General features: G+C 42.2%; 1 protein-coding gene across 1 annotated transcript in view; it reads left to right on the top strand.

Moving 5' to 3' along the window:
- Positions 1 to 265: 265 nt before the first annotated feature.
- Positions 266 to 11,499, top strand: part of LOC104962785 (argonaute RISC component 4) — a gene marked incomplete at its 3' end in the record, with an annotated part of 25,386 nt that continues 14,152 nt past the window's right edge. Inside the window, exons 1-5 of the mRNA XM_010791286.1 lie at positions 266 to 455; positions 6,741 to 6,915; positions 7,171 to 7,291; positions 8,023 to 8,201; positions 8,477 to 8,613. Of these exons, the coding sequence (XP_010789588.1) occupies positions 437 to 455; positions 6,741 to 6,915; positions 7,171 to 7,291; positions 8,023 to 8,201; positions 8,477 to 8,613 (631 nt within the window). The remainder of the gene's footprint in view (positions 456 to 6,740; positions 6,916 to 7,170; positions 7,292 to 8,022; positions 8,202 to 8,476; positions 8,614 to 11,499) is intronic.

The following is an 11,499-nucleotide window of genomic DNA, read 5'->3' as shown; positions in this document are numbered from 1 at the left end:
CTAATGTTGTGTGACTGTATTCTAGTCAATGGTGTGAAGTTACTAACAACATTTAACCAATAGCTTTTCTTAATTACAATGTTGACATAAGAGAAACACAAAAATGCATTAATGATTTTAATCCATGAATATAAGTTATACAAGTAAACATTTAAATACATGCACCCCCCCACCCCTTGTGCGGTACAGCAAATTACGCATGCGCACATTGTACTCAAAAGCTTCTAACTGGCGCATGCGCACTTACAAATCCCCAGAAGCAGCAGCAGCGGCGGTGGCTTGGGTCGGTTAGTTCACTCAGCAGTCATCCACGCATCTATCTATATTCCCTTTTCTTAAATTAGCCACATTAAGCTTCGCGATACCGCCCCCAATTTCAGCCTCGGTACGGAGCCGCCAGGCCGGGACAGAGACGGAAGGAGACGAGGCCTCCGAAATGGAAGCGCTCGGACCGGGTAAGAAATACGAGAGACACACAGCAGGCAGCGGGGAGAGATGGCCGTGTGTGGGGAGCGTGTTGCGCAAATGCGTCGCATCACTGGGGGCCGCGGTTGCAGCGAGGCCTTGACGCTCTGACGGGAAAACAAACCGAGGCCCAGCCTGTGTGTGTGTTTGCGGTGTATATGTGTGTCGGGCTTTATTTACACCGAGCGGGAGCCACGTTTTGTGTATGTACGAGGAGGGCTGGTGTTTAAAAACGGTTATTCAGTAATGTCTGCGCGGTTATATTTCTCTGAAGCACTCTGCCCGTCGTGTCGGAGCTGGCATTGTGTGAGTGGGGATTTAACCAGGACCTTCCTTCCTTCCCTTCCGCGTCGTAGTGTGTTTACTTTGTTTGTTTTCGACGTGTTTGTCTTTGCTCACACAATACGACTTAATTCCTACAATAAGACCACACAATAACGTCGAAATATGCTACCTGTATCAAATTATTGCTGCGAAACCATCTACATTTGTACCATCGCCATCAGGAACAGTACGTCTCTTCGGGCTGCCTTCCGTACTAGATGACAGCGATGGGTGGGAAACAAAATAAACGCACGTTACAAGCGTTGAAGGAGCATGTTTTGTGACTCACAATTTACTGGTTTTATGCGAGGCTGTCATTGGTTAAAGTGCCATGCGTATGAGAGCCCAGCAGGGATGGATGGGCTTTTATCGATCAGATCTGCAGGCCAGCTCTACAATATTCCCCTATATGATAACAAAGGCACTTATTTTGCAGCGATGCAGTAACCAAATGATAAAGCTTGCGGAGATATGGCAGCCATACACCTGCACACCCAGTGATACAATGCATTCTTATTGCAAAATGACTGTTTTTTTCAACATGGACAAACCGTTTCCTCATTTTGATGGTGAAACTAGCCCTTATCACACAACGAATTAAGTGCAGCTATCAGCTATTGAATCGCTTGCATGTCCACACACATTGTCCACATGCTCTGTAAGAAAGGTGGTAGTATAAGCTACATGCCAACACCAGACTGGAATATAAGGAGACAAGAATAGTGTACAACCAGCCACAGGTGTAAGTGCCACCATAATCAGTGCAAGCCATCAATTATCATCTATGATAACAGCAGGACATGTATCTGTAACCTGTATCACAACATATTTCAGGGCGGACTAGTATTATAGTTTTTAGTCATTCATAATTTCTTACCTTGCAAGTTGGAGTGTGGATTTAGGCTTGCTAGCACACACTATTTACTCACATTTGTAATGATAACCAGGGATACACCAGTACTATTCTCAGACCTTTCACAGTCATTGCCTTGACTAGGATGCATACTTTGACAAGATCAAAATACGATCACACTTTTAATTGTACGTCTAGCAACGCATTACAAGAAAGGATGCTGTAGCTCTTTTTAAATGCGCATAGACAAACTGAAGATAATGTCAAACCTTGTTAGAATGACACACTTGTGGCTGGAGTCCTTTTTAGAAAGCTCCCCGTCATGTAGTGTCTCACAGTGTGATGTAGGTCTGGGGTGTCTTCACAGAGCAGCTAATTTAACATGTTATTTTGTTCTGTTTAGTTGAAACTGTTGAAGTGGTGTTAAAATCCAAACTTAATGCAGCTGACACAAATACACAGATGGTCACGGTAAATTCGTAAATAGAGGCAACAGTTAACTCAAGGGGGAGTGAACTGATGCGAAGATGAGCCCGCTGACGCTGAAAATGTTACACATGAGTCATGACCAAGAAATTCACAATTATTAGGAAAAGTATGACTCCATTGCATGAATACACACGCATCGATTGGTGGGAAAAGGCAAAAGCCTGTAGGTTAATTAATGAACACTATAACTGCTCAAATGTAGGTATGTTTGACGTTAATCCCAGCATGAGCTATTACACATAGACTGGATATGTGTGTTATTTAGCTGATGTACTCCCATTGCCAGTCAAGGAATGCATTCACTTGAAAATTAACTGAAGAGGTGACATTTCTTTGGTTACAGAATATAGCTTTTCTGGTCTATCAGTTGAAATGAGTTGCACCTGTAGCTACAGCTATACATTAAGCTTCTCTTCACTGAGTGGCAGATATTCCCTTCTTGTGAATGGTCCTCTTTTCCTCCTCTAGGGTAGTATTGTGATCAGGTGGCTGCAGGTGTGGGCGTCAGCACGCTCCCCTGCTGTTAGTCTCTGACTCATCACCAGGCCGAGCCATCATCATCATCATCCTCCTCCTGCTTAGCTTAAGCCCAGCCGACTCTCTGCTTGATCTCACTGTGGTTACCTTGGACACACATAGCATTACAAGCCTCTACAGTGCACGAGTAGTACAACCTCTCCTCTAATGTTAGTACACCACACACAGTTTCATCTTTTTATACATTCACTCAGTGGAAAGTAAAACATTATTTTGAATTTTTTTTTTATGTTGTGTTGCTTATTGAGTCTGTTGGTCTATTTTAGCTAAAAGATGCACTTGGATTACATAAGGAGCAGAAACACTTTCTTGGCTCTAGTGCATCTGTCATCCTCCGCGCCAAGGAAAGCTAATTTCACTTCCTCATTGTCTCAAAGTAGCTGCAGCTCGGTGTCACTTAGAGAAGAAGTTTCATTTTATGTTGGCAACTTTCTTTTTCTTCATGAGTTGTTCAAATGTGACTTTTGACAAGTCTGCAGGATTCCAAATTGGATACCTAGATCTTATTCAAATGTTTATTTATAAAAATAGTTTAACCTGTTTAAATCAACTCAATATGCTTCACTGCTTAAGTAATGTATAAACACACTTGGCATAAAGATCATACATTCTTATCAAAATATGCTTGTGACAAAGAAAGAAGTGAGTATTCGGTGAATAAATCACTTAGGAGCTGGCGTCTTCTGGACAAAATGTTCTGCATATTTGTAGCTTTAATTACATTTCTGATTAAGTTGCACTCGGTGATATTGCATGGCCTCAATCTTAATGTGACGTTCCTCATGAATTTTGTCATATTAGGGGCTGTTGGTGAATTTTTTTTATGTCTGCTTGCCTGGGCCCATCTTTCCCCCCCCCGTGACAGTTTGGTCTGCGGAAATATTCTCTGTCACATGAATGTAGGACAAGTGCTTTTTTATCTTACAAAATACTGTAGTGACCCAACGTTTACCACAAACACTACCTTATTTGGATCTACATACCCATGCTGATTGGTTTTTGCAATCTTGATCTTTAGTTTTTATGTTTAGTTAGAGTTGAAAAGATTAATTTGTAATTGGTTAGTCAATGGATAGAATAATAATTGAAAGAAAAAAGCCAAACATTTTCCGGTTTCAGCTTCTCAAATGAGATGATTTGATACTCTTGTTGTATAGGATACAAGAAAGACAGCTGAAGAAGTCTTTTGATATATTGATTTTTTGTTGTTGATATTTTAGGCAATTATTTCATTTGTTATCTTTAAAGCAAACTTGAGAAATGTTTTCTCTGGCTGCAGGATTATGTGAATAGATTGCTTCTCTTCAGTTTAAAGGATAGCAAACTGATTATGTGTGGGTTTTGGACGGTTTGTCTGACTAACAGTTTGAAGACATTACCTTAAATAATTGGCATTTGAATCATTCCCTCCTCAGCCTGGTTAGGCTGTGGTGAGCAGACAGGAAGTGGAGGAAGGATGAGTTCAGACATTTTATGTTGAGACACATGCATATCCAAGTGTAGTAGTGTGGCAGCTGAGGAGGCTATATTTAGGTACAGCTCTGCTTTTGGTGGAAGTGGAAGAGGAAGACCTCCGACTCTCTCTCTGCTGCTCACACACAGCAAAATGTACGCCAGCAGAGATAAAGGGAAACCCCTGTCCACTCGTTCCACCATACCTTCATACTTTGAATGGTATGATCCAGAGCTGTAACCATTAGAAGATGTATGATTGTCAATCTTCAGATATTTAGTTAACTGTTTGTTGCTTTGCTAAATGTGTGTGTGTGTGTGTGTGTGTGTGTGTGTGTGTGTGTGTGTGTGTGTGTGTGTGTGTGTGTGTGTGTGTGTGTGTGTGTGTGTGTGTGTGTGTGTGTGTGTGTGTGTGTGTGTGTGTGTGTGTGTGTGTGTGTGTGTGTGGTTGTGTGAGAGAGTGTGTGTGTGTGTGTGTGTGTGTGTGTGTGTGTGTGTGTGTGTGTGTGTGGCATTTGTGCAAATGTTCAATATTTTCTGACATGTTGTTGAGCATGTCAAATGAAACGATGATAAAAATCTGTCGGGGAAATGTACACGTGTTGCAGCAAGTAAAGACCCAAAGATAGCTTAGTATTAGTTAAGTAGCATGCATACATTTATTTTAAAGATAAAAGTAGAAATTATACAAATTACAAAATAACAAACGGTCATCATTTATGTTTTCTGTCGCATTACAAAGATAAAAATCCCTCTAGAAACCCTGAGCACAGCAGTTCTACAATTTGCATGAGCTTTTGAAAGGTCAGACTTGTATAAAGGAGCTTTAATCTCAACTCTTTGGTCCTTTTTGTGTAGCTTGAGGTTGTGGTGTTTTATCAAACTGCACTTATTTAAAGTTTTTTCCTCCACCGAAAACAGAATGTTGTGTTAAGCTTGTATAGCTCCCTTTAGTCACTATGCTATGCACTTGAAATACTATTGGCTTGCAATGCACTTGAAATGCTTTAGTGAGCTTGTGATGCATAATGTAGAACTATACAAACGGCGCTCTCTGTGCACCTTTTGTTTCCATCGGTAAGGCCAGTAGGACAAAGTGGAGTGAATCATAAAATGGGTTTTAATCCAAGTCGTGATGAAGAAAAGAAAAATGCCACGAATGTATTCTTATTTGGTATCGTGAGCAAAATAATGATGTAGAAAAGCTGAATGGTAGTATAATACAATCAAGCTGATGGGTGATGGAGATGGAGGAGTGGGTGGTTGAGGAGGGCAAGGGGAGGTGATTTGGGGCCCACGCTAGAACAGGGCATGTTAGGAAGCGTGTTCTCAGGAAGCGATGGGGAGGGTCCCGATTGTCCGTGCTCTCGCGCTTCACTTGCTAACTGGAGCGCGTGGGAGCGTAGAGTTCGGGAGGACCCCCGCAGTCCCCTAGCTGTCAGTTAACAAAAACTGTGAGCGGCCTGATCCAACCTCCTTCAATACCACCAACACAATGTTGTTTTAATGTTGTCTGTATATATATATTAAGTCCCAAAATTCAAAGCAAAGATGAACTCCGTGCGTTTCCTCTTTGAAGGATACCTGCTCTGCCAAAATAAATGAAACCGATGGCATCACGCTGCCTCCTTTACGTCCATGCAATTTCAAACAAGTAGTGTTTATGTGTAAAAGAGTTTTTTTATGTTTACATTTTTGGTTCTTTTCTTACAAAATATTTTCTTTGAGTGTGTTTATGTATGCACCATACAGAATGCAAATCCCTCGTATGCCTACTTGGCAACAGACCTGTTTCTGAATCTAGTCAAAACTGAGATCTTGAGTGAATATATGTCATGATTTCAACTGAAGGCTGCATTCAAGGTGTTTTGTTCCCCATAGCCTGCAGCTCTTTGTGCTACAACACAATCCTCATAAGCCCCACACCTGTCTTAGGTACCTGTGTATTCAGTATGTAATGTGTATGTGAGTGATATATGTGTGTGTGTGTAACGGTAATCCCAGACCCTCTGTCCCACCCTCCATATGTCCCTGCTGCGGTCTGTCTGAGAGGAGCTCCGTCTTTGTCTCGGCGTGAGGGGGTGGGTGCCCTGTGTGTCTGGGTGGGGCTGCGGGGGGCGGTGCCCAAATGATAATTGGAGGTCATTGTTTCGCCAGGCCCCTTGTTGACCCATGTAGGTCAGAGGCCAGAGTCCCGGATCAATCAAGACGTGTATCCGCGCCTCCGGGGCTGTGAGACCATTTCAGTGCATTCAAGCAGGTGTCACTGATGAGATGCTTTGCAACGATCTTTGAGTTGCGTCACACACATTATGCTTTCTCTGATGACGCTTTCTTGCGGAGATAAGGTCCCACACTCTGTCGCCACCTTTGTTCACTTTCGGAATAAATGCCAAAAGTGCTTTTTGTGAAGCTTTCTTTTGTGGGGAGGAATCCATGCATTTCTAAAGTTTAGTTTTCACTAAGAGGAGGTAATGACTAATGTGGAATTCATTTAACATTTAAGAGTTGTTTCAGGTATTCTTATGCAAAGTAGTGGCATGTCACTTAAAGTCCTTATTTACCTCTAAGACTGTGGTGATTCACGATCTTCTTTTCTTTCTCCCTATGCCTCCTCCAGGGCCGCCGGCCCCTCCTCCCTCTCTGTTCCAGCCTCCGCGGCGTCCCGGCCTCGGCACGGTGGGGAAACCCATCCGGCTCTTGGCAAACCACTTCCAGGTGCAGATTCCCAAGATTGATGTCTATCACTATGATATCGACATTAAGCCTGAGAAACGGCCTCGAAGGGTTAACAGGTAAATGACCACCAACAACAGCAAAATGCACCTGATGTCTTAAAGTGATGTCTTAAATATGTAAAAATGTTTAAATACAAATAGCATCTTTAGCTATCATAACAGACTGCACATGATGACACTTGTCCTCGTAAGCGCCAGAAACTCTATATGCTAAAAATGAAGATAAATATGCTTGTGTGGTGATCATTTCTTATAAATGTTGTCTCCAAAAATGTATTTTTGTCTCACCGCCCTGTTGTACCTGTCTTCCAGGGAGGTGGTGGACACCATGGTGCGGCACTTCAAGATGCAGATCTTTGGAGACCGACAGCCGGGCTACGATGGGAAGAGGAACATGTACACGGCACATCCTCTGCCGATTGGGAGAGACAGGGTTGGTATTTCAAACACTTGACTCTCGTGTCACAAGCATTTACAAAGATAAGCTTGTGTGTCTTTAAATGACAGACAAGATAGACGTTCACACGCAATGGTTTCATTAAATTTAAGCACCGTATATATGTCCATATTTTGAGCACAAGGCGGCAGACTTCAGTGGATTAGGTTGAGAGTGAACAGGTTGATTTGAAGTTTGTTGCTACATCAGCTTAGAAAGGCTGGACCAGGAGCTGCAGTGCTGATTTATTAGGACTATTACTAGACTGAGCTCTAATCGAAATGGTCTTACGTTTTCGTACTTGTTCCATTTACAGCAGCTTTGTCAGGCTTTTTAATAGTTTGTTTTTATTCAAATACTTGCATTGTAATATAGATAGAAAGTGACATTAACCTCTTAATTAACCATAACATCTTAACCTTCCCTTAGTTACAGCAGAGTCAAATGTAAGAAATCTGCCTACTATTGAACCACTTTTACATTAGGTCCACTTTCCCCATCTTCTTTCTATTTGTTGAAAGCTGTGGGGCTAAGATAATGTACGGTTTGAACCTCTATTTGAATGTTAAAGGCAAACTTATTTAAGGACTCCTTCTGTGTTGATCTCCTTATCTACTTTGTCTTCAATCTCTCCCTGTCACCTGCTCTCCTTTCCATTTCCAAACATTCATTATTTGTCTCTTCCTCTCACTTTGTCCTCTTTCCCTCCCTTTCCTCTCCCTCTTCAGGTGGATCTGGAAGTGACTCTGCCGGGTGAGGGGAAAGATCAGACGTTCAAGGTGTCTCTGCAGTGGGTGTCGGTGGTCAGTCTTCAGAATCTGCTGGAAGCTTTGTCGGGTCACAACGAGGTCCCCGAAGATTCGGTCCAGGCTCTGGATGTCATCACGCGGCACCTGCCTTCCATGAGGTACCGACACTCATAACATTTCCCACAACACGTCACATTTTCCACATTTGTTGGCAGAGTTATTGCTTTTTATCTCTTATTTGTCTGTATTACTTAATTTCCTGCTGTCTTGCGTCTCCGAGATCTAATTATATTATGATGAAATTGCATTTTCCTGCGATTGATTCTCTCTCAGCAGCTTTCGTATCAACTAAACTACAGGGCACTGCTTTCCTCAGATATTTGACTTTCTGTGGATCGGTTCATTATTCAAACTGCTGTCTTTGTGCGCTCAGGTATACTCCTGTGGGCCGTTCGTTCTTCTCCCCTCCGGAGGGCTACTATCATCCTCTGGGTGGAGGCAGGGAGGTGTGGTTTGGTTTCCATCAGTCCGTCCGTCCTGCCATGTGGAACATGATGCTCAACATCGATGGTAAGTGGAGCGTATGGCCTTCAGATGTGATTTAGATGTATTTAACCTCTTTGAGATAAATTAAATCTTCTTTTTAAAAGTTTCCTAGGCCGAGACAAGCAGCAGCACATTAAACAAAGTTTCAGAAATAAAAACAAATTACAGTTACAGAGAGAACTTTCAGATCATACACTGAACAAAAAATATAAACGCAATACTTTTGTTTTTGCTCCCATTTTTCATGAGATGAACTCAAAGATCTAAAACATTTTCTATATACACAAAATAACCATTTCTCTCAAATATTGTTCACAAATCTGAAAAAATCTGTGATAGTGAGCACTTCTCCTTTGCCGAGATAATCCATCCCACCTCACAGGTGTGGCATATCAAGATGCTGATTAGACAGCATGATTATTGCACAGGTGTGCCTTAGGCTGGCCACAAGAAAAGGCCTCTCTGAAACGTGCAGTTTTGCTTTATTGGGGGGGTCTGGGGGGGGTCATGACTAAAATAAAACTAGACATTTTCTTTCAAACACTTGAAGAGACTAGCTCCGATAGACCGGAATCAATCTGTAACTAATTCCAAGTCGCAGCAGCCACAGCATTACCTTGTCCTTTTCCTTACCACAGGAGTGTTATTGGTCTGAACATTCATTTAAGTTGGCCTATCATGCTTTTTAGTGTTTTAAAGTTCCCATGTCATGCTTTTCTGGTTATTACCCGTCCCCTTGTGTAGTATGTAGCTTTTTATGCATGTAAACGGTCTGCAGAGTCACAAACCCTCAAAGTACACCCTGTAGCGAGTAAAACTCTTAACACAGAAAAGACCTGTGTATGCTGCCCCAGAACGCCTTGTTGGAGATTTCTCTTTTTCTTCCTGGGTACAGTGACGGGACCAATCCGTGGAGCTCCTCACACACACGCACACGCACACGCACACGCACACACACACACACACACACACTCAGTCCTGAAACTGTGACGCTAGGGGTTTCACAACTACCAATATTTACTAGTCGACTAGTTTTTCAAAAATAGTAGTCGACTAGTCGTTACGTCATAATAAAGACACACAAAGAGAGGTTTACAACTGTATTTTCTATTGGAACTCATACAGTAACATTAAACACTGCATTTTAATTTGTGTTACATGGCTGAGTAAATAACAAACACTGGACTCACCAAAATCGACAGCAAAAAACTCTTGTTAACATAAATGCCACGTAAATCCAGTGCGCAACAGCGCATTGCGCAACACTTTATTCGCTGTCCTCCACGATAACGTCCACCTTTCCATATTTTTGGTTTGAACACCAACGCATCGACATGTGAGGGAAGGAGGCTTGACCGCTTTCGGGTGACAGTGTTGCCTGCCAGGGAAAAAACCCTCTCACTCGGGGTGCTTGTGGCTGGAATAGCCAGGTAGCTCCTCGAAAGCGGGGGAAGCGGTGCACGTTTTCTGCCCACCACTCCAGTGGATTATCCATTGTGGNACGCAGCAACCAGGAAACGACACCAGTAATAGAGCTCACACTGTCCGCTCCTCGCAGTAGTGAGCCGCGCAACGTCTCGCCAACACGGCACCCAGACCCCACGAAGCATTCTCATCTGTTTGTCATTACTGGTNCAACGTCCCGCCAACACGGCACCCAGACCCCACGCAGCATTCTCATCTGTTTGTCATTGCTGGTGTCATTTTCTGGTTGCTAACAGCCATTGTAACACATAATCACTGATGTTCAGCTGTAGCGGTGGTGGACTCATCAGAACAGAGTGGGCGAGCTGACCAATCAGAGCACAGTGGGCTCATAGGGAGGGGGGGGCAGGAGCTCCAACAAGCCGTGTAGGACAGAGAGTGAATACACATACTATACAGAGATGCTGTATGAGAAACCAATGTGAGTTTGGAACATTGAAGAATATAAATCTATTCTAGTAGACCTCAACAATGGAATTATGATCAGTAGCAATGGCCATGACATGGGACCTTTTAAGAATCGTAGAAATGCAGACAGATGGGACCTTTAATGATTAGATATTAAGTTTGAGTCGGTGCGAACGCTGCAAGTGAATGCATGCAATAGCACCAAACGCCATTAACAAGCTGCAGATGAATTCGATGTGGTGATATGTTTTAATTCATAATATTATTGGATATATATGATAAATAGTTTTTAAGAAATGTTATGGTTTCTTGTTGTTACTCAAAGTCCGCAGAACTACATAGGACAATACAAGGATTACAAGTGACCTTTAATATTTTCTACAATAATTGTTAGTTTTCTCAAACATTATTATAACTAAGTAGTATGAATGCACAATGCAAATATTTAACTACCCTTTTTATTATTTTCTTATGGAATGAAATATTGAGTTAGTAGTACAGTAGTACAAAACAATTATTATTAACTACTTTAAGACATTCACAGAGTGTAATTGCACATTTGGGGCAGCATTTTGCAGGGGTAACTTTGTATCTCATTTATTTTAATATGGATATGGTCAGCCACATGCAATGGAAATATTTTGAATATACATGAGCGGGCTGACACCATTCATGAATTGTTGCTTATTTGATTACAGTTATGTAGCACGAAGCCAGAGGGTTTTTCACCTGGGTTGGGATGGCTATGACTCTGCTGATTTCTTCATGCTGGTGTTTCTATTCGCAGCAAAATGTTTATTCTTTTTGTGATTTTTGACTTTTTATGATATCTGTGAATCAGTTTGCTCGCTACAGTAGTTGCGGGTGCTGATATCTTTATGCGTTAGTTGCAGGCGAACCATTGATGCAGTGTAGTTGGGTGTGTCTAATGTCTTGTGCTGCGTAGGATCTATTGTACGAGTGTGGATATTATGATTAAGAGATGGAGTAGCCGAGCAGGCAGGAGTTGTGCAGACT

The sequence above is a fragment of the Notothenia coriiceps genome, unplaced genomic scaffold, assembly GCF_000735185.1.
Source record: "Notothenia coriiceps isolate Sejong01 unplaced genomic scaffold, NC01 NC01_scaffold00035357, whole genome shotgun sequence".
Lineage (NCBI taxonomy): Eukaryota > Metazoa > Chordata > Actinopteri > Perciformes > Nototheniidae > Notothenia > Notothenia coriiceps.
This window is presented reverse-complemented; position numbering and strand designations above follow the sequence as displayed.